The 27,298-nt window shown below is 37.5% G+C and overlaps 1 protein-coding gene across 1 annotated transcript in view; it reads left to right on the forward strand.

Moving 5' to 3' along the window:
* LOC128615218 (copine-9-like) overlaps positions 1–27,298 on the forward strand; it is a 127,353-nt gene that overhangs the window by 50,975 nt on the left and 49,080 nt on the right. Inside the window, exons 5-7 of the mRNA XM_053637111.1 lie at positions 167–206; positions 401–403; positions 2,538–2,614. Of these exons, the coding sequence (XP_053493086.1) occupies positions 167–206; positions 401–403; positions 2,538–2,614 (120 nt within the window). The remainder of the gene's footprint in view (positions 1–166; positions 207–400; positions 404–2,537; positions 2,615–27,298) is intronic.

Below are 27,298 nucleotides of genomic sequence, written 5' to 3' on the forward strand. Positions count from 1 at the left end.
CAGAATGAAACCATATTATTGCCCTTTTTAGAATGAAGTTTATCAGTGTTATATATATGTAACATTACATTTCTGTGTTCATGTTGACACCTTTTTTTCAGCATTATTTTTGACTGTGTTCTTCCTTCATTTAATTTTTTTTTTTTTTTTTTATCTTATGTTCCAGGTACAATGTGGACACAAGAAGTTCAAACATCTCAAAGCATGTAAGCTCACTTCTTCTTGCTTTGCTATTTAGATTTGGATCAATATCTGTCTATTTTGAGTTTAGTAAAACAACAAGGTGTGAACATTGTTCTGTCTGACAGCTGACCTGCTTGTGATTTATTTTTCTGTCCCAGATATTTATTTGACAACCTTCTCTCTTTTGATCTTTTTTTTGCCTTTCGTGGATGAGCAGAAAGTGAGTAGTCCTACAAAAACAGCTACATTGGTGTGTGAGCTTAATCAAAGCAAGAGTACAGAAATAACATGACACTCCTGGGATTTCCATTTCTGAACAGAGTTAATTAGCCTAAGAAATTCATTAAAGCTCTCATCTGAAATGCTGAAAACTCAGCCAAGTAAATATGAACACGGCTGAAATTATTAGTGTGTAGGGCATAAGTGGTGAAAGCTGTGTTAAAATAACGTTCATGGTCTAATGTAGCTAATTTTGCTACATGAGAGCATAAACTCCTGTGCTAAATTAACTTTAAAGTGTTTATTCGTGTATGGGTGCGTTTCTATAAACACTATAGGTGTTAATATAAGACTGTTTTTTATGTTTACACAGTTCTCCATTAATGCTTACTGCAATGCGTATGTCCATGAGATGAAACTGCATATATAACATGAGATGTGATTGCATTGATGAGATGAGATTGCAAATAACAGATCTCCCACTGCACGCATAATACTCTGTACATGCAGTTGCATGCTTACTGTCTTCCTCCAAACATGTTGAACTGTTTTGTTACTTCTGCACTTTAATTAGTACTGTAACAGTCTCAAGATAGAGGATCTATTAGAGTAGTAATATTACATGCCTGGAAAGTTGTGTTTTAATCTTAAACATGATAATATTAAGTAAGGTGTAAAGCACAGCAGGGCATGTTGTTATAGCAAAATAATCAACAACGGGGTGGTGTGATGTGTCTCGACATCATGCCGTTAATATTACCACCCCAAAGTTGATTATTTTCCAATGAGAGCACATTGCAGAAGTGTTTTAATCCTCTTACACCAACAATTATTATGTTTAATAATGATCATGCTTTTTCAACTGTTTATAATTATGGAGACATCACTTTTAACAGCTATAAACAATTGTTCTCTCATTTTTATATCTTGAAGTTAATAATACAAAAACCTTGTAATGTTACAGAGAAACTAGAAAGCTCAAAGTTCTCTCGCTTGAAGATTTTCCTGTGGTAGAAAACTTACTGTCTGTTATAAAACGTGGACACTCCAGACTCTTTCCACAAATGTTAAATATACATCTCCCTGCAAATGAGTTTCTACTATAGAAATGCTGACGTATTAGTTTATTGATAAACTGTGAACTACAGCTGCCACTATTATCAGAGTCGTGCTGTTATAGAAAATTAATCTAAATCTTCTGGCCAATCAGATTTGAGAATTAAGAGCGATCTGGTATTAAGATATTTCACTTACCTTACAGAATATTCAAAATGATATGGATGACCGAAAATCTTTACAGACATGCACTGGAGGAAAGCATATAGAAGTGTTAATGCAATACATCTAGAAACTGACTGCATGTACTGTTGGGAGAATGGTACATTATTTGAGTGGGTGAAATACAGTGTATATACAGTTTATCCTGATAAAATTCTCTATATTCTACATTGCCATCATTTCCCTTTTGAGCCTTTTCCCTGTTTTGCTTCTTCATATACAGTACTGTGCAAAAGTCTTAGGCAACTTAATGTTTTTAAATACAAATGTAGTTATTTTATTAGAATTTTGTTAGAATTTTGTTATATGTTATGTTTATTGTATGACTTCTGCATTACTGAGTCAGTAAAAAAAACATTTTAATAAACATTTTCAACAAAAAATTAAATGTTACAGAAAAATTCTGCATGTCAGTGAAGAAAGTAGCATATTACATAATACACCACTTTTCAGACATAAAACATAATGAAGACTCTCGGGGATCATCTGCAAAAACAGAAGTTAGTGTGACAGTCAGAGTCTCTAGAAGTACTGTGGTAGATTTTCTCTAAGATACTCAGACAAACTTAACAGCTAATTTCCTTTAAAAAAATAAATAAACTGCACAAAGTGACAGTAATGATGCATTTTCAAAAAGCAAAGGGTTGTCACACCAAATATTGCCTTTGTTTAGTTTATTACTATTACTGTTTACTGCTCTTTATAGGAGGTATTTTTTATGTAGAAATGTTTCATTTTCATTATTTTTGATGGCATCTTTGCTGTATAGAATATCTTTCCATGTGCCTAAGACTTTTGCACAGTACTGTATGCTCCATTGCTAAAAGTGCCCAGTTTATATGTCCCTCTGGTTTTAGGATTTCCTGGGCCAGACATTTTGCACACTTGGAGAGATTATTGGCTCCACAGGCAGTCGCATGGAGAGAACACTATCGTGAGTCCAGTCTTTTTGATTCATTATATTCAATAATGCTGAATTAGTAAGGCACATCCTTAAAATTAAACCCAGTATGGCCATAATTTGGCCATTGTGGATCAGTTGTTATTCAGTGAGTCAGTTCTTACATTTGTTTTAAAAACTTGCCACTTTAATGTCTCATAACAGTTATGCTGCTTTTCTACTTTATTTATTCTCAATAAAGCTGGCCACTATTTGGTCGTCTGAGACAAATTTTGAGAATCCTAAAAGATTCCTATAATCCTAGGCCAAAATCTGTAGTCTTTGATTGCTAGCTTGACATATTCCCAGACAGCCGATTAATGGCCATTGCGATCAAATTTGTCCTCCGATTAATTTCTGGCAGTGTCAGAAAATTTGAGGCACAGTCCTGTAGTGTGGCTTCTCCTACTCCGTACGAGTCTTCTTGTGTGCGTCAATTTTTCACATCTTGACTGTCGTACAGTTTGACATTAATGATAACTGAGATCCTACAGTGTGACATGGCTTACAGCAGGGATCATGTTCGTACAGTCTTGACAAGCAACAGTCGCAAAGGACTATTAAAAATCGCACAGTGTGCACCCTTAAGTCTACACAAACCTACAACTTCTAGTATATTTGAGTCCTTTAGGTATGCTTTCACATTTGAAATACTATGGTATTTAAACATGTACATAATATTTTTGTGTTTCATAATATGTAAAATGTTACAGCCATAGCTGGTGAGATATTTTTCTTTCATGAACCTAGCTTTCTTGCAAAATGCTTCAATTATTTTTACTGGTTAAAGGTTTCAAAATGCCTGCGTCTCTCATCCAGTATGTCGGACCCATGTCTTCCGGATTTGTTTAGGTTGGGGTTTTACATAAGCTTTATGAAGTGGATATACTGGCCCTCTTGGAGATTTTTTTAATGATGACATAAACATAGCAATTGTTCATAGTGCGTGCTTGATGAAAGTTCATAATATTACTGTTTATCTAAATGCAGACATTCAGGCATGTTGCTGGGAAAGGGCCTTCCGCTTTGTGCACTATATCTGAGCCTGTTACATTAGTGAAATCTCCCATGAAACTGCGGTTCTCTCCAGCTATTTTCTCTCCCATTTTCCTGTGTCTTTAATGTTAGTCAGCACAGATGACATGTTCCTCATTAAAAAAAGAAAATTGATAGAGGTTCACTGTCTGTGAAATAACTTAAAGTGAAATATCTTAAAATGTTAAAACTGCAATTTATTTCTCTTCACGTTTTCTTTAATGGTGGTGATGCCAGTGTTAATGGAAAATCAACAGTTACTCTCTAATGTAAATCTGTTGGTGACATTGTAATTGTTGCCATTTTAAGACCATACTGCCTGTGTATAATTGAGAAAAATATTTGGAACTCAGGTTACTGGATCAGATCCCAAAGAGATCAACTTGTTGTCCTTTAGCTGTAGGTCACCACACCAGAGACCAAACACTGTTGACTCTTCTCTGTTCTCTGTGCAGTTAATAAGCAGTTTCCTCATTAAACATATTGCAGTTGGAATTAATTAATATTCATTCAGAGGGATTTCATTTAGTAGTGAACTTTTCAGAGTATTTAGCAACAATGCTTGGGTATTAATAGGGTTTTTTTGCAATCAGTATTGAAACAAGTTTTGTGTCATGTCTCAAGGAGGGAACTCTGGACTTCATTTCCCAGCAGCCACTGCACCAAACTCATTAGTGTCACATGACCACCTGCACCTGATTTACGTTTCGGTTAATGAGCACTCTAGTATATATGCCACTGTTTGCACTGCTTTCCTTGTCTCACGTTATCGTCTATCTATGCTTTTGTTCACGGTTCCATGTTTAGGTTTTGCCACAGTATTTTGCCTTGTGTGTTTGTTTGTTAAATGTTTGAAGATCTGCGCTTGCTTCCGAATTCAACTTTGTAACGTGACTTTTTGTACTGTAAATTTAATATTTAATATTTTACTTGTCCTGCCATTTGTTGTTTAATATTTATCAATAATTGATTAAGTTCAATTATTAAGTTCATTGTTTAAGTATTGATTAAAGTTCAATTAAATACTTTATGGAGTACCTACACTACTCCTCAAATCTAAAATTCACAAAATAATCACACTCATTATTTTGATTGTGTATCATATTATCATCATCTCACTGTTCTCACATGTATGGGCTGAAAACCTTTTTCCTTATTGATTGTATTTTTCACTCTTGCTTATATCTCTCAGATGAGATGCTAGACTATGAGTCCTTGAAAACAGATAAAAAAGCCATCTATTTTCTACATATATGGATGTGACAGCTGATAACCAACAATGCTTGGTGATTCAGAGCTAGTCATTTGCAGTGAACCAGATCTCCAACTGCAGCAATGCTGGGGAGCTTATATAATAAAATGACAAAGAGACAGCTCTGTTTTTATTGTAGTCAACTTAAGATAGTGACTGTTCATTGCCATTTCATAAGGCCCTGATTTGCTGAATGTTTGTGTGTGTCTTGGTAACAGAAAATGTGCAAGCTGATTTACAAACAGTGTCTAGAGAGGATTTCTGACTTAATGAATATACACTTCTACATAATAGTACAAAACACAGGATGAAATCAATGCAGACAGATTAATTACATTTAAATTACATTTATGGCATTTTGGCAGATGCCCTTATCCAGAGTGGTTGAGGGTTTAAGGGCCTTGATCAAGGGCCCAGCAGTGGTGGCTTGGCAGTGCTGGGGTTTGAACTCACGGCCTGTCTTAACTACTGAGCTACCACTGCTAATTTATCTACTTATTAATTTATTAAATTACCATAATGTGATTTACTAAGCCTGAAAATCCGTTCGGTAATGGGATTGTATGCACAAAATTAATAAAACTGAAAAGCAAGTATTACATGTGAAGATGCCAGCTTTTGCCAGGTGAGCATTTACACGATTTTACTAATGGGATGGCTTATCAAGTTCATGCCTCAGTATATCAAAATGATGACATAATATTACCACTAATAGTTAGTTTCATATTAGATCTACATATTTAATGCATGTTCGATACCGATGTTTCAAATGCCAAAAGCATTTAAATACAGGCTGTCAAAAGGATTTCCACTAATGCGCTGTATGAACAAAGCGTATACACTTCTATTTTGGGTTCATATTGTATTTTGATCAATATTTCAACACATCTCAAAGCCTTTAATTGCCATTATAGTGAACTTGAAATTATGCGTGTGTGACATGTTTTATGTCCAGCCAGGGACCAAATGCAAAAAAAAAAAGATTTGCAACTCTGATGATTAGAGGGATTGTCTCCCTCTGTCTCTCTCTCTCTCTCTCCCCACCTCTACTTCTCATACATGCACTCAAAAATACTTGAAATACTCCAATGACGTGATGGGCATGTTTCTATGGTAACTAAGAATGTCTCCATCTCTGGTGTAGTTTAAGTTGAGTGAATTCTTTCATCATCCTTTTTTTTTTTTTTACAAATTCTCTTATTTTTTCCTGTTATAATATCTTTTCTTCCCAACAACAGATCAGGTATTATAGCGAAAAGTGCATAGTATAGCACTATTAGTGTTGAGCTCTATTACTATTGTCAGTCAGTCTCACTCTCATACAGAGAGACTGATGTACTGCTTATGCACTCAGGTCTCTGTAGAGTACATGATTATGTACAGTAGAACAAAACATCATCTGTGACTATTTTATGCCTGTTATGAATTCTCATTCTGTTTTTCTCACACTCTCTGTCTGCCTCTTTGAGTCAAATTTAAATCTGAGTTCTCATTAAAAAAGGTTTTATCATTGGCATGATAAATAAAATAAATAAAGTAACATTGGCATATTTTATTTGTTCAAAAACATCGCCAAAACAGCAATAAGGTGACAAAGCAAACATAAAACAAAAACACACACACACACACACACACACACACACACACACACACACACACACATCATTTATCATTCACAAATTATAACAAATAGCAGATTGCAGAACATTATTCAACTCCTGAACTCCTACAGTTCCTCAACCTCAGATACTCAGAACAGTGACAATCAGCTATTTATTTTCCAAATCAGTGGAGCTGTTTTTTTTTTCTTTTCTAAAATAGCTGTTGAATAATATTTGATTCATATTTGAATATTTGATTCAAGATAGATCAGAAAAGTTCATTACAAAATCAGAATCTTCTATGAAGCTGGGACACAGTGCTGCAGCAAGTTTGAGGTTCTTTAAGTAGCATTTCGTTATTATGATATTTAAGGAAGATTTTCTTTTATTAACGATCAAGAATGTTCATTTAAGAATGACAAAAACATGCGCAATGAACGTACAAGTTCATTTAAAAAAAAAAAAAAATCATTAAATACACAGCAGAGATATGTTGCCTTGTGCACAGCATGTGGTGTGTGTGTGGGCTCTATAAATAAAAGCATATTTCTCTTGTGAGTTTTGGGCTAGTTTGTGTAGAAATATGGTAATAACACATTTATTTTGATAATGTTTAGATATATGGTTTTAATTTTGGAGCTCAACAACGCAAACAAAAAAAATAATGAATAACGCACCTCTGGTGTCTGTTTATTCCAGATAATGTCCTCGTATTATGTTACCTACCTAATATATACAGTATACACAGACAAATTGTACATATGTATGCATTTAGAACAATTGATTTGAACAATAAAATCACATTTGACAATTCTTCTGTGTATCTGTGAAATGTATGTCTACAGTATCTCCCTCCACTTGTGACATTTTCAGCAGTTTTGTTTCTGTATGGCTGTTTGGTGTATGTATCTTATTTCAGCCATGCTTACTGTATATTGCTTATCATGCCTCCCTATGCAGAATATACCCTTATTTCATTGGGTTTACATGTATGATTGTGCATGATTGTAGCCATGCTTCTTCATTTACACTGTATTTGGGTGAACTTGAAATGACATACACTATATGGCCAAAGCTTTGTGGACACCTGACCAATCACAACCATATGTGCTTGTTGAGCATCCCATTCCAGATTTAGTCTCCCTTTGCTGTGATAATAACCTCCACTCTTCTGGGAAGGCTTTCCACTAGATTTTGGAGTATGGAGATCGGTGCTCTTCAGCCATTAGTGGGACACAATCAGCATTCCAATTCATTCTGGAAGTCTGTGTAGGCCACTTAAGTTTGTCCACACAAACCTTCGCAAATCATGTTTGAATGGGCCCACTTTGTGCACAGGGGGCATGTTAGTTCTAATGAAGGGAAATTGTAATGTTACGGCATACAAAGACATTCTATACAAGTGTGTGCTTCCAAATTTGTGGCAACAGTTTGGGGAAGAACCACATATGGTTGTGATGTTCAGGTGTCCACATAGTTCTGGCGATATAGTGTATATCTAAATGATTTATTGTGATCGTGATTATATTCTGATACACAGTATTTGTGTTCTGAACAGCAATATAAGGCAGATTCAATTTTACTTATACACTATTACACAGATATATACACTGCTCAGTATTATGTGATTTATCATATACTGTATATCAATGCACATGTTCGTGTCCCCCTAATACATGCTGAAAATCTTCAGAATACATCTAGGAATGATTGAATCTCATAGGTCCATGCTATTGAGACCAAACAGAAAATGAGAAATCTAGATTTGACAGAGTTAGGTCCACCCTGACCTCAGCAACAGCAATTACAGTGATCATGTTTGATTCAACACATTTATGATGCATGCATATGCACACACACACACACACACACACACACACACACACACACACACACTCCGTCCTACACATCACACCCTTTTTCATTATTTAACAGGTAGCAGCCTCTGACCTACATAAAATGAATTTTTTTCACTTTAATTTATTTTCATCCCTTCTTCCCGTTTAATTACATCAGCATAAGGAATCTCTCTCTCTCTCCCCCTCCTAGAAGATTAGAAATTCACAATGTTTTGCCTGACAATCCAGCTGCACCTTCTTTAAATGAAACAGTCCAGAAGCAGGAGGTGGAGATGGGAGGATGATTTTGGAGCACCTCTCTGCTTACAGTGTAGCTTTCCTTTCCAAACAGCAAACACTAACCCTGTTAATACTGAACCAAATACTACTGATCTAGTTTGCACCGTTTGTGTTTGTCTTTTTAAAAAATTCGTTTTTTTTTTTTTTATCTCAGTCACAGTTGTCCAATCCCAGTCCCACAGCCCAGCATAGTTTGTTTGTGCCCTAAATGGTGCTCAATGTGTTGAGTCTCATAGGCAAGTTCGAAGTAAGTCTGAGATGACTGATGAAATATTAAAAAGCCATATGTAGCCATGCTTGATGTGCCTCTCTGGAGTTTGACTGATACTGTAGTAACTGGCACAGTGTCAGATGTTTGATCTTACTCCAAAGTCAGAGAATGAAAGAGTGTGCGAAAGACTTTACACCAGACATGAACACTGTCTAAACATGTTTCATGTTTCCTTTTATAATGGTCTTTCTTCAATTTTGATTAGACCACTAAATGAACCAGAGTAGTCAGAGTTTCCACTGGGTTTAAATATACTACTATGAACTAATAATCTTTTCTGTCAACTTTTACTGGAATAGTCTGAATTCAGCAGTTTGTTAATGCTGAGACTTAATATACCTTTTCCTTTTCCAATTATGCAGTTCTTTTGGTTTCTCACTGTCTTATTTCAGGATATTCCTGTGCGTTGCCATGGAGAGGAGACTTTAGAGTCTGTGTGTATGTGTGTGTGTGTTTGTACAGTATGTGATTTCATTTAGATTTGTTTGCATATGTATGTAGGAGCCTTTTTTTTTTTTTCTTTTCTGCTTCGTTAGCTGTATGGCTGTATTGTGTTCAGAGGATACAATACACACCTATAGCAAGACTATGAGAAGAGAGAACAAAGGGGTTTCATGATTTCATGCCGGGAAACTTTTTCAGAGTAGCTTCTGATGACACTGAACTGTGTGTGGCATCCTCTTTTGTATTTTGGACTGTTTGCAACCTAAATGGAATACATGGCAGATTAAACACAGATTTCATACTATATGTACTATAATTATCTCTCTTAACACAAACATACACACCCTCCCCTGTTTAATTTGTTTTGATTGGTTAGCTTTTGTACTCTAAATTACACCAATCTATAATCAATTCAAGTAATTAAATTTAGACCAGAGATAATCGTAGCATAATGCTGAATGAATTAAGTTAAATTACAGCTGCTATTTATAAAGGGATCTGTCTAAGCTGCCACCACAGAGTCTTATTGATATGTATGAGCCAGAACTGCCAGTGAAATTAGATATTTAGAGGTGCCACTGAACCTCGTACACATTTACACATGTGCAGACACACACACACACACACACACACACACACACACTCATGCTGCATCACAAGGCAGTGTAAGACACTCAGAGAAAAGTGCTATCTGCCCTCTCCCACATACTGTACATGAGCTCGCAGATGCCCACAATTGGCTAGTGGTGCGGTAATTGATGGGGAGAGAGAGAGATGGGGAAATCAAAGCAATTCAAAGAATAAATTTAAAGAGCCAACTTGTTCTAAATTGACGTATCACTACTTTTTACATCGTCAGCAAAAACTCCAAGTAGATGACTATGATAAGACAGTTCTTAAATTACTTATTAGTATATATTTTGTCCATGTAGCCTGTTTGGATATATTTTCACAGATAGGTAGTTTTGTAATGGCATAATTATCCTTTCAAGCTAGCTGTGTATGAAGATTGCAGTGAAGTGACTGACTGTAAAAGTTCAGTCTCCAACTTCAGTATTTCACCAGAAGTCAGCCATTTAAATACACACAACTCATATAAATACATTGCTTCAGTCATTGTATCATTTACTAAATTGCTAGTTAGACGTGTCCTTAATGCTGAAGGTCAACTAACATTACAACCAGTCTCACAGAAAAAAAAAGTTTACATGTAACTTATTTTCAGCACCTTCTATACAGTATGTTGAATATCACTGCTTTGGAACAAGCAACATAATCAGACTTTCACTCGAATGCTCTGTATGTCACATTCTGCATCGTATTTTAACCAAGCTATCCTCTACCACTATACTGTGTAAATAAGATTGATATGTAATAAATAATTTCCCCTTTATTTTAGACATATTGAGCATAGCCCACATCATGCATAAAGTTTGTGCTTTTCATGACATGTTATAACACTTTCCAGGCTCATGAAATCTACTTCTGCTCTACTCTGCAAAGACAATCAGGCTGTGCCATGTTGTCAGGTGTATTTTCAAAATGTGGATAGTTTTTACCCTGTAAATTCTTTAGGGTACTGAGAATACAGTTTTACTTTTTTTTCTACAAAACTGTGTTGAACATTAGCATAGTTATGAAGAGTTTGCAATGCATGGAAGATATGAGAATGGCTCTCATCATTTCAATCCTGTATAGTTACAGGAGTTATTTTGTCTATGCTTAAAAGCCTAATAGAGCTGATGTTCAAATAAAGTCAACCTGATACAGTCAAGAACAGTTGAATTCTCAACATGGATTTACTTTCACATGCATATTGAATTTAGTATCTTGAGCTTATCTTTTAGTACTACACTTTATTGTTTGGTACAAAGAAACTGGCAGTCTGGATCTTTTTGTTCACTTTGTAAAATTTTGTCAAAGAAATCCTTTTAATAAAACATCTTACCATTTTTTTATACCCAGGTATTTTTCATCAAAGCATACATAATAGCAAATGCTTTAAAACTTCTACTTGAATTGATTTTCTGTTGGATTACTTAAGCTTTTGCTATTTCTCAGGGAGCCTTTTTAACATTTATTTAAATATGACTGTTCGGAACTTTATACAGCACTGGAGAAGATGATGTCGGATAGTTCATCATGAGTTGTAAAGCACTATTAGGCTATTTTTAAGATCTTTTTTTATTATTGTTATACTTTTATTTGATTGTAGTGTGATTACCATGGACAAGAATTTTGACACATACTTTGCTTGAACTAAAAACCTCTCTACCTGAAACTCTGACATAACAGAAATCAAAGGTCAGTTCTTGAAATAACAGTTAATAACCTTGCTGAAATAATTTGTCAATAACAAGTAAAATAGAATATATGACCACAACAAATTGGAAATCCCACTAAATATTTATCTGTGGTATCACATATATGCTACAGACACAGTAGATAGAGATTAGGTAGACAAACACTTGAATGTTCTTTTAAAAAAGAAAGGACCTTGCAGTAATTCTATTCAGGAACTGCTTATGACCCAAAGCATACCACCTGTGAAATATAGTAAAATAGCATTGAGCATGTGGGTAGTGTCCTCTTCCTTGTTTCTGTACTGGGCAGGACACAGTGTTCCACTCTGTTGAAATGCTGTGCAATAAATTAATTTAAATTCATTTTATAAAGACAACAGTCCCCTCTGTAGTTATTATATACATATACTGTACATTCCAATATTTTTGATCACTTGAAAAAATAGGTGGGTTCAAACAAAAGGTGCCATATTCCAAGTTGTTTAACACATCTAAATATAAATATGAGGAAATTAAAGCTGAAATTCTGATATATTGTCTCATATTCATCTTTTTATCTCAAACCCAAATGTCATCATAGTGTAGCAAAAACAATAGAATTGGCCTTGCTGTTCCAGTATTTTAGGAGGGGACTGTATTTATGTATTTAATGCATAAATAACAAACAATACCCCAAAGTTGCCTCAAGGTTTAACTTTACTTATACTTTTTCTTTTGTATTAACCTGTTTTGCGTGGTGTGGTATTTTATTTATGTAACAACGAGTGGGTTGTTGAATTCAGGTATGTAAATACTCACATGTAACTACAATTATTTTGACACTTAATAAATTGTAACTACATTTTATTCATACATCATAGCCATGCTGGTTCTGGCACTGGAATTAGTTGTTGTCAACATTTTCTGCTCATGTTCTGGTAGTCACTTAGTCTTCTCTTGTTTTTGTTTTTTTCTATTATTCACCAACAGAGAGAGAGTTCAACTCGCAAAGAGAGACCTGTTTGACAGGCACATTGAGCATGAATTTCCCACTGTGAGGTGTTTGATCTTTGTCCAAATAGATAATTAGCTTGAAAAGCCTTCACTTGCCACCCACAGATGTCCTCCATTTTTGTGCTCACACACACACACACACACACACACACACACACACACACACACACACACTTAAACTTAAACACACAAACATTCAGATCTCAGGCATGACCATTTGGACATTGGATAGTTGCACATGATGAGTTTTTCATGTTGGTATTTTTTAGTTATGTGCAATTCTGACCTTGCATGATATTGGCTTGAGTGATGATGTAACAAAAAAGCTTAGACAAACAGAAGAGGCTTGGGCTTAATTTTAATAAAGTATTTATCAAGATAAATATTTACATATCATTTGATCACCGACTTGATCACTCAGAATAGGACCTGATATGTTTAAATGAAGACGCACTACCAACAGTTTGAACATGTTGGATGTTTATCATTAATCATCATCCACTCAGAATAATACCCAGAAAAAAATACTTCTTGGGGTTTCTTCAAAGGTTCTTTGATTAGTGGAGTCATAAAGTGTTCTACCTGGAATTTAATTGATTTAGCTATTTTGTATAGACAACAGTGAATTTAGCTTCAACACTGGCATCACTGCTCTGTATCCTGTTGTGAGTTCATTATTCAGGCTGATGCTAATTTTAGCTGTCGCTGCATCCCAGGTTATCAATATACAGTGAGGGAAAAAAGTATTTGATCCCCTGCTGATTTTGTATGTTTACCCACTGACAAAGAAATGATCAGTCTATAACTTTAATTGTAGATTTATTTGAACAGTGAGAGACAGAATAACAACAAAAAAATCCAGAAAAACGCACATCAAAAATGTTATAAATTGATTTGCATTTTAATGAGGGAAATAAGTATTTGACCCCTCTGCAAAACATGACTTAGTACTTGGTTTAAAAACCCTTGTTGGCAATCACAGAGGTCAGACGTTTCTTGTAGTTGGCCACCAGGTTTGCACACATCTCAGGAGGGATTTTGTCCCACTCCTCTTTGCAGATCTTCTCCAAATCATTAAGGTTTCGAGGCTGACGTTTGGCAACTCGAACCTTCAGCTCTCTCCACAGATTTTCTATGGGATTAAGGTCTGGAGACTGCCTAGGTCACTCCAGGACCTTAATGTGCTTCTTCTTGAGCCACTCCTTTGTTGCCTTGGCCATGTGTTTTGGGTCATTGTCATGCTGGAATATCCATCCACGACCCATTTTCAATGCCCTGTCTGAGGGAAGGAGGTTTTCACCCAAGATTTGACGGTACATGGCCCCGTCCATCGTCCCTTTGATGCGGTGAAGTTGTCCTGTCCCCTTAGCAGAAAAAAAACCCCAAAGCATAATGTTTCCACCTCCATGTTTGACGGTGGGGATGGTGTTCCAGGGGTCATAGGCAGCATTCCTCCTCCTCCAAACACGGCGAGTTGAGTTGATGCCAAAGAGCTCCATTTTGGTCTCATCTGACCTCAACGCTTTCACCCAGTTGTCCTCAGAATCATTCAGATGTTCATTGGCAAACTTCAGACGGGCATGTATATGTGTTTTCTTGAGCAGCGGACCTTGCGCGCGCTGCAGGATTTCAGTCCTTCACGGCGTAGTGTGTTACCAATTGTTTTCTTGGTGACTATGGTCCCAGCTGCCTTGAGATCATTGACAAGATCCTCCCGTGTAGTTCTGGGCTGATTCCTCACTGTTCTCATGATCAATGCAACTCCACGAGGTGAGATCTTGCATGGAGCCCCAGGCCGAGGGAGATTGACAGTTCTTTTGTGCTTCTTCCATTTGCGAATAATCGCACCAACTGTTGTCCCCTTCTCACCAAGCTGCTTGGCAATGGTCTTGTAGCCCATTCCAGACTTGTGTAGGTCTACAGTCTTGTCCCTGACATCCTTGGAGAGCTCTTTGGTCTTGGCCATGGTGGAGAGTTTGGAATATGACTGATTGATTGCTTCTGTGGACAGGTGTCTTTTATACAGGTAACAAACTGATATTAGGAGCACTCCCTTTAAGAGTGTGCTCCTAATCTCAGCTCGTTACCTGTATAAAAGACACCTGGGAGCCAGAAATCTTTCTGATTGAGAGGGGGTCAAATACTTTTTTCCCTCATTAAAATGCAAATAAATTTATAAAATTTTTGACATGCGTTTTTCTGGATTTTTTTGTTGTTATTCTGTCTCTCACTGTTCAAATACAACTACCATTAAAATTATAGACTGATCATTTCTTTGTCAGTGGGCAAACGTACAAAATCAGCAGGGGATCAAATACTTTTTTCCCTCACTGTATTTCATGGAGAAACACAGGCTATCAGCATGCTGCTAAATCCCAGCATTGAATTAGTTCCATATGAAATATTATAGTTCACCAAAACTGCCACAAATCTACCAAGCACTCTGTCTAAATAAAAAACAATAGGACAACTTAACTGACGTGTTTGTCATATTATATTCAACTACTTACGATTTAATTGTAACTCACAAACCTGTCGGCAAATGTCTCAAACCTAGGGATAATCTGTGGATGGAAAATGGGAACTTAGTTATTTTTGTTTGTACTTTATTGCGTCTGCCTTGATGTTTGTGTTGTCTCTAAGGGCGTATGTTAGATTGACTGTTTATATGCAGACATTTAGGTATAAGTTTATTAGATATTCAATTCAGTTTGTACAGCGCTTTTAACAATGGACCGCTTTACAGAAATATATAAATTCAGGATATAGATTTTAAATGTAGGAATTTATCCTTAATGAGCAAGCCAGCAGCAATGGTGGCAACGAAAAACTCCCTAAGATGATATGATGAAGAAACCTTGAGAGGAACCAGAATGAAAAGGGAACCCATCCTCATCTGGGTGACACCAGATGACCAATTATAAATAAATCCCTTCTATAACTGTGTACTACATGGTCAAATAGTGCAATTATGTAACCAGGAAATTCATTACAGTTTTTACATGAAGTCCGTTTTGTTAAACTTATCCACTGTTCTCTGATGGAGACTTTAGTGCAAAACTGTTTGTGGCAGTTGTAGTCCTAGGCCATCATAGCATAATTATTCATATGAATTGAGGTCCAAAGCCATCTTTATGGATTTTATGTGGTACCATCCTCAGTAATCTCAATGATCTTTAGGCTGCACCATGTGGGGCCATCCTCATCAGCAGCAAGTGGCTTCCAATTGATGAGAACTAGAAGTAGGGCATCAGGATGGATCGGGCAGGTCCGGAGAGCAGAAGGGGTCAGGATCACTGATATCTCAGGAGTAACATGTGTAGCTTGACAGAGAGAGAAAGACAGAGAGAGAGAGTTGGAGAGAGAGGGAGAGATTATTAGGTATGCTTATTGTCCCATAATGGACAATGTACTTTGCATGAGTGCAAACAGGGACTCCAGCAAATCTATCTATGACAGCATAACTAAAAGGGAGAGCCAGAAGGTAACACAGACAGGAGGGCTCCCTGGGACATAAGGCAGCCAGCAACTCCACCATCAACAAACCTGGGTATGAATTCCTTGTAGTTACCCCTTAACCATTTTACCAAAAACATCTACTGTAACAGTATAGAAGGTTGGAGCATTTTTCAGCATTTATTTCAAAATAGGTACATATTTAATCACTGATCATAAACCAGACAAAAAATGAATACCAGAAAGTGAGACAGATTGGCAAGCAAGAGGACTAGACTAGATTAAAAAATGGGAAGACAATCCAAAGTTCTAACCTAATGAATGAAATAGCTCAAAATTGCAGTCTGTGGTGGGTTTAACACTGGGCACGTTTGCTGCGGTCCAAATCCGAGTGAGATTTTTCCCAATGCCCCCGCAGTGCTGGTCTGGTTTCTATTGAACCATGGTGTATTTGGGTCCATCTTACATCATCACAAACGGGCATAGAAAACACAACGCAACTCACCATATATTTTTTTAATTATTGTTTTGGTGCTGTTGTGGGCTGCAGATATTATGAACAGCAGTGGACCTCGTTTGTGTCCCACAAAATCCCCTGCCACTCATTGTACACATGTGTTGTGGAAACTAATGATCTTGTCATTGGTTAAAACACATGAGCAGGTTACTTTACTTCCTGAACAAGTGCCAACCCGAGTATGAGTTGCGCCCATATTCACGGGAATCGCGATTCAGTTCCAGTGCAACCGAACTCATACTACCTCTTACAGGTAGACTTGGATTTGGTACCGCGGTGTGCTTCCTGGCCTGCATAACAGCTTTCACAGTATAATTTTCCATGCAAACCGTGCTCTGTTTCGGAATAAACTGCCAGTGTGAAAGCCCCCATGAGAAGGCAAGACTCTGTAATGTTCTGTTAGAGAACTGGAGCATACACTATAAGCAGTAGAGGTACATAAGGAAGTAACGACAGACCATAAATGTTACTCAGTAGGGATACAATTGCTGGCTGTGGCCCATCAGCTTCCTTCAGTTCGTTTATCATTTGACCAGAGAGCATTTGGGTAGTTGACCATTCTCAACATAGCAGTAGTATTGACATGGTAGTGTCATGTTAGTGTGTGTTTTTATGTGTGCATTGGATACCGTGTAGCAGTGTTGCAGAGATTTTAAAACACCCAAGTGTCACTGCTAGGTTGGGAACAGCCAATGCCTACTAGCCAAAAATATCTATCCAAAAGCAATTCTGTGGTCAGAAGCTGACACTGATGAAGGGCTAGAGATGATGAACACAAACTGAGCATGAAAAATGTGGGATGTAGTGTCTAACTGCACACCTACAAGGTGGACTAACAAGGAAGAAGTGTCTAATAAAGTGACCAGTAAGTGTACACAGTGTTTAAAACCCACTGTATGCCTGCTGTACCTGATGTAAGAGTGTAACACCCACACAAATTTCAGTGTCACTACTGTGCTGAGAATGATCCAGCACCCAAATACAACCCCAATTCCAAAAAAGTTAGGACGCTGTGTAAAATGTAAATAAAAGTATATAAAAACAGAATGCAATGATTTGCAAATCTCATAAACCCATATGTTATTCACAATAGAAAATAGAAAACATATCAAATGTTTAAACTGAGTAAATGTACCATTTTAAGAAAAAAATAAGGTAATTTTGAATTTGATGGCCGCAGCACATCTCAAAAAATTGGGGACGGGGCAACAAAAGGTTGGAAAAGTAAGTGTTACTAAAAAGAAACAGCGGGAGGTTAATAGGCAACAGGTCAGGCAGAGCAGGGGTTTTCCCAGTATGAATGTGTAGCTAACAAATCTGCAGCAATTATATGATGCAATAGTGTTAACCAGGACCAGAATCTCTACTGTTCTGAGGGTTGTCCTACCCAGTATTAGTATGGTGTTCCTAATAAAGTGGTCTGTCAGCATATATGCACAGTCCCTCCTGTTAGCAGAGGAGGAAGATGTGGGGGAGTGAATGTGGGCTGATGGGGGAGAGACAGAGAGGGGTAAATGGTTGTGCTAAGAGGATGATGCTGTCGAGAGCTATTTTGGTTTGATGGCATAATCAGGATGGATGGGTGGGATACTGACAAAAACCTGCACTCATGAGACTTGTTTCACAGACAGAGAAGAAGAGAAAGAGATGAACATGGTGAGAAGAAAAGACAGTAGAGGTCAGTACTCTTGAGAATAAAAATAGAAAGTGACAAAGAGAAGGGACAGGAAGAAAAAAGGGTGTTAAAGGTAACACGACTTTGAAAGCTAGACAGTTAAAAACAATAGACGTGATCAGAAACATACCTGCATCCTCAACGTGTGACATGTTTAGACTAGAATATTTCTTTAATACCGGTGGCTCAATAGTTACAGTGAGGGAAAAAAGTATTTGATCCCCTGCTGATTTTGTACGTTTGCCCACTGACAAAGAAATGATCAGTCTATAATTTTAATGGTAGTTGTATTTGAACAGTGAGAGACAGAATAACAACAAAAAAATCCAGAAAAACGCATGTCAAAAATTTTATAAATTAATTTGCATTTTAATGAGGGAAAAAAGTATTTGACCCCCTCTCAATCAGAAAGATTTCTGGCTCCCAGGTGTCTTTTATACAGGTAACGAGCTGAGATTAGGAGCACACTCTTAAAGGGAGTGCTCCTAATATCAGTTTGTTACCTGTATAAAAGACACCTGTCCACAGAAGCAATCAATCAGTCCTATTCCAAACTCTCCACCATGGCCAAGACCAAAGAGCTCTCCAAGGATGTCAGGGACAAGATTGTAGACCTACACAAGTCTGGAATGGGCTACAAGACCATTGCCAAGCAGCTTGGTGAGAAGGGGACAACAGTTGGTGCGATTATTCGCAAATGGAAGAAGCACAAAAGAACTGTCAATCTCCCTCGGCCTGGGGCTCCATGCAAGATCTCACCTCGTGGAGTTGCATTGATCATGAGAACAGTGAGGAATCAGCCCAGAACTACACGGGAGGATCTTGTCAATGATCTCAAGGCAGCTGGGACCATAGTCACCAAGAAAACAATTGGTAACACACTACGCCGTGAAGGACTGAAATCCTGCAGCGCGCGCAAGGTCCGCTGCTCAAGAAAACACATATACATCCCTGTCTGAAGTTTGCCAATGAACATCTGAATGATTCTGAGGACAACTGGGTGAAAGCGTTGAGGTCAGATGAGACCAAAATGGAGCTCTTTGGCATCAACTCAACTCGCCGTGTTTGGAGGAGGAGGAATGCTGCCTATGACCCCTGGAACACCATCCCCACCGTCAAACATGGAGGTGGAAACATTATGCTTTGGGGTTTTTTTCTGCTAAGGGGACAGGACAACTTCACCGCATCAAAAGGACGATGGACGGGGCCATGTACCGTCAAATCTTGGGTGAAAACCTCCTTCCCTCAGACAGGGCATTGAAAATGGGTCGTGGATGGACATTCCAGCATGACAATGACCCAAAACACATGGCCAAGGCAACAAAGGAGTGGCTCAAGAAGAAGCACATTAAGGTCCTGGAGTGACCTAGGCAGTCTCCAGACCTTAATCCTATAGAAAATCTGTGGAGAGAGCTGAAGGTTCGAGTTGCCAAACGTCAGCCTCGAAACCTTAATGATTTGGAGAAGATCTGCAAAGAGGAGTGGGACAAAATCCCTCCTGAGATGTGTGCAAACCTGGTGGACAACTACAAGAAACGTCTGACCTCTGTGATTGCCAACAAGGGTTTTTAAACCAAGTACTAAGTCATGTTTTGCAGAGGGGTCAAATACTTATTTCCCTCATTAAAATGCAAATCAATTTATAACATTTTTGATGTGCGTTTTTCTGGATTTTTTTGTTGTTATTCTGTCTCTCACTGTTCAAATAAATCTACCATTAAAGTTATAGACTGATCATTTCTTTGTCAGTGGGTAAACATACAAAATCAGCAGGGGATCAAATACTTTTTTCCCTCACTGTATAGCTCAGAGCTGGTCACCGGAATGGTAATAGTTAAAATCCCAGAACCACCAGATTACTGCTGGGCCTTTGTGTGAGACCCTTAACCTTTGACATCGCAGCTCAATTGTGGACAAAAGCATCAAATTAATAAATGAAAATATATAAATACATATCATCCATAAAATTAAAACCACTGACAGCTGACGTGAATTACATTATATTGTAACGATGGCACCTGTCAAGGGGTGGGATATATTAGGCAGCAAGTGAACAGTCAATTCTCGAAGTTGATGTTTTGGAAGCAGGAAAAATGGACAAGTGTAAGGATCTGAGCAACCTTGACAAGGGCCACATTTTTATGGCTAGACGACTGGTTCAGAGCATCTCCAAAATGGCAGGTCTTGTGGGGTGTTCGCAGTACAGAAGGAATGGCGTTCCCTGCCAAAAATGGTCCAAGGAAGGACAACCAGTGAACCGGCGACAGGGTCATGGGTGCCCAAGGCTCACTGATGGCATGGGGAAGGAAGGCTAGCCTGTCTGGTCTGAACCCACAGAAGAGCTACTGTAGCATAAATTGCTGAAAAAGTTCATGCTGGGCAACATTCTGCTGGGAAACCTTGGGTCCTGGCATTCATGTGGATGTTAATTTGTACTACCTACCTAAACTTTGTTGCAGACCAAATACACCCCTTAATGGAAACAGTATTCTCTAATGGCAGTGGCCTCTTTCAGAAGGATAATGTGCCCTGCCACACTGCAAAAATTATGCAGGAATGGTTTGAGAAACATGACATGAGTTTAAGGTGTTGACTCGGCCTTCAAATTCCCCAGATCTCAATCTGATCTGTAAGATGTACTGAACAAATAAGTCTGATCCAGGGAGGCCCCATCTCGCTAATTACAGGAATGAAAGGATCTGCGTTTTGAGGTCTTGTGGAGTCAATGCCTTGATGGGTCAGAGCTGTTTTGGTTGCACAAGGGCGACCTACACAATATTAGGCAGGTGGTTTTAATGTTATGGCTGACGGGTGTTAATAATATGGGTAAAACTGCATCTGTATTCTTGCATTTATTTAAATAATTTATAATAATTTATTTATATAAAACTTCATCTGTATTCTTGCATTTATTTGGAGGATGGAGCTCATATTAAATGGTTCAGTGACTTTCTCAGCTCATCAAGATGACTGGGTGCCACTAGATAATTAATAATGAACTCATAATTAATAATTAGCTTGCATGTATTTAAATTCTCTGTACTAAATAGATAGAAAAACTATAAATAGAAGCCCTTAATCTCATGGTGAGGAAGTTTTCCAGAATGACTAATGTAGTCATTTGAGGCAATTGTCTCTCTCTCTTGCTTTCTCTCTCTCTCTCTCACTATATATACACATATATATATATTTGTGTGTGTGTGTGTGTGTGTGTGTGTGTGTGTATATATATATATATATATATATATATATATATATATATATATACACATTCATTTAGTGTTCTTAGCCTTCTGAGGAGACTTATTCTTATGCTTTATTTGAAGGAGGTCTGTCTCAAACATGGCTTCAATAAACTATGGTTTAATAAACTGTGGATTCTCTATGGCAACAGGAGCTATCCATTATTAACTGCAACCTCCTGAATGGTTCTCTGAATCAGTTTTAACCCGCCCGTACATTATATTAATTTATATTGTATATGAACCTACCTTATAGATGCACTTTGTAGGTATATAGCTACTGACTGTAGCAGATCTGTTGCTATGCACAGCTTGTCAGCCGTCCTCTACTCCACCCTTCAGTGGAAAGAGGGCACCATATGACGATAGCACACTAGATATTACTAGATACTAGATTATTACTAGACATTATTCTCACTGCAACAGTGACATTGACAGGTTGATACAAGGAACAAGGTAGGTGTACCTAATAAACTGTCAAAACAGTGTATTAAATCAGCTTGAGTTACTGCTCTGTATAAATCATTTACTTGAACCAAAATTTTATACAGTACATTCAAATTACATGCATTTTATAGCATGAGTTGTGAGAGAACTTGCCCAATTTTCATGCTCCATTATTGTTATCTTCAGGCCACACTGGGATTGTCAGTGGCATTGCTATTTCCTGATTGTGAATAATTTCTGAAACATCCATATGCATGAAAAACAGTATTCATGAATCCTTCTCATCTGTACATGGCCAAAATGATGTATAAACTCTTAATGATGAAACTCTTAAGCCATTGATCATCACGGCAGAAAAAGCCTATTGGATGTTAGAAGATGTGATATCTAATAATGAGCTATTGGTGATCTCATTTATTCATTTCTTTTTTCATTCATTCATTCATTCATTCACTGTTTGATTACCTGTTTAGTTATGGAGATTTTGCCTTTACTCTCAGCTGAGTTTCCCGTTTGCATTTCTCTGATATGTCAATTTTTATTAATTTTAAGTGTCAAATCCCTTGAAATATACAGTACATAGTCTTGGGTTACTTTATTAATTACAAATCTTAGTGTCTTGTGTTACACTAGCATGACCTAAATCTTTCCGCATCAGCACACACTAACGTAAGAAAGTTTGTAGGCAAGGCTTTCATTTTGCATAGGCTACAGAATAGTATAATGTATAATGACACTTTTATGAGTTTTATGTTTCATAGATCCCAATTTTATTCTTCCAGCCTATGAAATTTAGGATTGAATCTAATTCTTTTATAAATGATGCCACAGATTTCTTTCATCTATTGCTATACCAAACAACACATTTTACTGTTAGGCAATGAAATATTGATTAATAAAGCCAAACCTGTGATGTATTAAATCAAAGGCATTATGGCTGCATTACTCATTTTGCAGAAAAACAAACATGTATTTTCGAGTCTTTCAATTTTACAGAGGGTATCCTTCATCATGTTATGAGCTTTATCTGTCAGGCGATCAAAGTGGAAATATTTGGAGTGTGAGTGAGAGAGAGAGAGAGAGAGAGAGAGAGAGAGAGAGAGGATGTCTGCTTCTTTTTAAGAATCTTTCATTGAGTGTCACTGATTGCATGTTTAGGCTCAAGTATCTGATGAAGTGTATGACTCGGTTCCTCTCCTTAAATACAGTCCCTTGCCTCTGCTGAGTGATTCAGGTGCTACCTGGCCTGAATAAGAGATTGTGAAACAGTCTTTTTCTATCTTTCTAATTTCTCCCGCTGATAAACATTAGCCTACATATATGATTATGCAGCTATTCCTGGTGCTTGAGTGAAGGAATGAGCTTCCTGATGGAGCACTTGAATCATATTTCTGCTAATCCAGGTGCACAGGTACAGAGGCTGAGGATGCTGTTGCTACTGCTACTTGCTAGGCTAATTGGAGGGTTCAGTTCAATCACTTCACTCAGTAAGAATGACGCTTAATAAGTAAAATGCTTTCCTCGCCATTATAATGGATTGTTTATCCATTTCTTAGCTTATCTTTTAAGGCAGTTTGACTGCATTTCAAATTGGTTTAAGCTTATTCTGTATCCTGGAAAGGACATGTCACAAAGTGTGTGTTAGTGTCCAGGTTTTTGTGTGCTTGGTTGTGAAAAGCTCGAAATGCTGTTGCTTGTCAGTGACTAATTGGAAGAGAACAGGAGAACCATTGCCGGAGCACCATGTGACAGTTGTCTCTCTTCCTCAGTAATTCACTCCCTCATTTTGTTGTTCCTGTGGTATAATTGAGCTTTCAGTAATGTCACTCTGCCTTTTGGGTTCCTTGTCACCCGACCCAGATGGATGGACACAGAGAGTGATTTATATGGAAAAAAAGTAGAACACAGGGAGAGTTTTATATTGGAACACTAAGCTGTATTCCTCTCTTCCTGTCACAGGCCCATCAGTCTGAGAAATCAAATCAGCACTGGACCCCAAATGTGAAATGCCTTCAAAATGTCCCAACCCACACACACATTCACACAGAGACTTGAATTACAATTTTTGTTATTTTCACTGTCTTGTGTAAAACCCCAGTTAAACATAAAATAAAATCCATAAAAAATCTGTAAAATAAAAGCTTAATTTTTGGTCAAAAGATTCTTTATGGGGAGCCCAGTGCCCCAATATTGTGAAAATTTGGTCCACAAAGAGTTAAATGCATGCCTTCACACACCGACGAACTAACAAATAAACTAGCAAACACACAGAGTAAGTCTGTCTTACCATCCTTGAGGACTGTACACTTACAATTATTAATGTAGCTAAAAAGCTTCCTGCTCTTTTTTTTATTATTTATTTTTATTACTTTACTTAAAATAAAATTTGCAGTTTTGTAAACAAAACAGTTTTCCCCATGTGGCCCAGCCAGATCTCCCCACAAAGTTGATATTCCTATCCTCTGCATAGGGAGGCATGTCAGTATCCTTCCATTCACAGGTGATAAAGTTCTGTCAGCTCCTTAGTTTCTGCCGATATTATTATACTGTATATATGTTATATTGTATTATAATATTTATTGCACTGTTTTCATGGCACATACAACCACAGTCCAGAATTTCAGGATTTTCAGGTTGCCGTGGTAACTGCAGACTCTGTGGCCATCCCTGAGATATGCTGGAGGTCGGGATCCTGCAGGGACAAGCCTGTCATTTCACTCTGTTTTTGCAAAAGTGTAAGGGTCTGCAGTTGCTCTGTGCTTTACACCTGGTGTCGGTGTCAGTGCCGTGAATCTAATAACAGATGCTTACAGTTCTGAATGACGTGCCATTACTGAAAACAATACTTGCTTTCAGAAAAAACTTTATTATTTTGTTATTAAAAACAAAGGCACTTTGTTAGACCATGTAGAAAAGCTCTTCTTATTGTTTCATTGTGACAGTTAAAAGCCTGTATGCTGGCAGCTCAAACACTGAGTTGGAGTTACAGTGTAGACCAGTGCAGGTGTCTGTATATATAGAAGTATATATCTATATATACAACCCCAATTCCAAAAAAGTTGGGACGCTGTGTAAAATATAAATAAATGTAAATAAATACAGAATGCAATGATTTGCAAATCTCATAAACCCATGTTATTCACAGTAGAACATAGAAAACTAACCTTAAAAATAAGGTAATTTTGAATTTGATGGCCGCAACATGTCACTAAAAGTAGTGTCTACCAAGTAGCTAAGCTGCAAACTAGCCAGGTACAGTTTAATGAAGAAGGCAGTGACAGCTAGCTAGCTAGACCTACAGTATGAATAAACAAAAGAAAAAATTTCAAACAGAACTTTTGCAGTTATAAATTTTGCACTCTGACTGTGTGACTGGTGACGATATATTTAGTTTGTGAAGTCAGTCATGATCATTACCATCTCAGTAATTGACAGTTGGCTATGAAGGTCAGCCCCGTTGAGAGATCTTGCAATCAACATTTGGAGCAGCCGTGGGTCTGGGTGGGATAAGAGATGAGTCCACTGTCCATTGAAAGTTGAGATAGTATATTTGTTTCTATACAAAACCCACCGCCCATACTCCCATACACATATTAAAGTCTGCTGTCCAATGAGCGTTAATTTTTCCTCTCATTGAAACACAGTGCAGTTGAATCTGCCATAGGAGCCCAGCTTCACTGGATTCCTATCGGTGCTGTGTCGTGGGCGTCAAAGGAGATTTTCACAGAGGCTGCGTGGACGTTCCACACAATCTAAATTGAGTAATAAGTAGAGTGGGGCAGGTGGGGGCGTGGTTTAGCAGGAGTCTGCAGCAGGTGCATGGGGGAGTGGGCAATTAACATAGCACACCTGCATACTGTATATTTTCTTATAACAGCATTCCCTCTCGTTTTTTTAATTCCTTACATAATTGGCAGCTGCTAGTGTTTCATTTCCCTTGCTTCATTTTTTAAAAATTAATTTCATTTAAGATTTAATATAGAGCAATGATGTATGTGTATCTAATTTAGAACGATCATAGATCTCATTTTCAAAAGAAGTGATGTTCACAGTGTCTGAACAGACCATACATTTGCTGAAGTATGGAAAACAGTGCAAACTAATTGTGAACAAATGATCTATGTTTTATTCAGTTTATCTTATTATAGACTTGAAGTAAATATGGACAATTCGACAAGTCATTTAGATGCATAGAAAGGTTTGATTGTGTATCCCTTTCTTTTTTTATTTTGTTAAACATGCACATGAGTGCTGGGAGGCCAAAAGATTTCAGTTTCCAGAGAGCAGCTAAATCATTGAAGTTGAAAGTCACAGTGAGGACTTGCTGCAGCGGGGCTGCCGTTTGTGGTACTGCAACAACAAAGGCCTTCAAACAGCAAAGCCACTGCTGGGGAGAGACCAGAGCTGAGCTACAAAACTGTGAGAGTGAGGGCTAGCACTTCCTACTGCCATCAAGTGCAGCTAAACATTTGCATTTTATGGTGCTGTTACTATATGCAAGATTGTAGGATAGTTAAATGAGCTGGGAAAACACCCTGTGGGGCAAACAGCTTAATTGTGTATGTGTGAAGGAGTAGTTCCCTCATTAACCATCCTATCCATCCTAAGAGCATGGCTAATTGTGCTCTTGCAGACTCCCCAAAATGGAAAGTTGTGGCATTGCTGTGTGTCAAGCCTAAGTTACAGAATACATTATCTGTTCTGGACTTGAGACTTTTTTAATATAATTTAATAATGTGGTCATTTCTTATGTGGGAAAGTCTCTTTTTGCAGTAAGCTTTCATCCAATAATGAGCCCAAAGCTTATTAAGACATTAAACAGATTCAAAAAGTGAAGTTATAAGTTTGTTTTTGCCTTTGAAAAAGTGCAATTCAACCTCCGAAGTGCTCATTTCTGAACTTATATTATTAATACACATTGAACTGTTCCTGGGGTGTTCCAGCCCTCTCACGGTATGACTAAGTACCTGTTTACTGAATTGAAATAGATAGGATGAGTTAAGGAGCAGTAGGTCACATTAGTGGAGTGTTAGCAATTGAGCTTGGGCAGAGTTGCCTTCAGGTTCCTAGGAGGTTTAAAAGTAATGCATGTATTAGCACAGGTAATGCATCTCTAGTGATGGTATTTGCAATTGTTAAGGGAAGACGATGTGTATGTTTGTTTGTTTGTTTGTGTGTGTATGTGTGTGTATGTGTGTGTGAGAGAGAGAGAATAATATCTGTTGTTTTTTTTAATATGTGCTATATGTGTCTGTAATATAAAGTATGAGTGTGTGAGTGTGTTGTTTTTGTGTAGGTGTGTGT

The sequence above is a fragment of the Ictalurus furcatus genome, chromosome 11 (genome assembly GCF_023375685.1).
Source record: "Ictalurus furcatus strain D&B chromosome 11, Billie_1.0, whole genome shotgun sequence".
NCBI classification, from domain to species: Eukaryota; Metazoa; Chordata; class Actinopteri; order Siluriformes; family Ictaluridae; genus Ictalurus; species Ictalurus furcatus.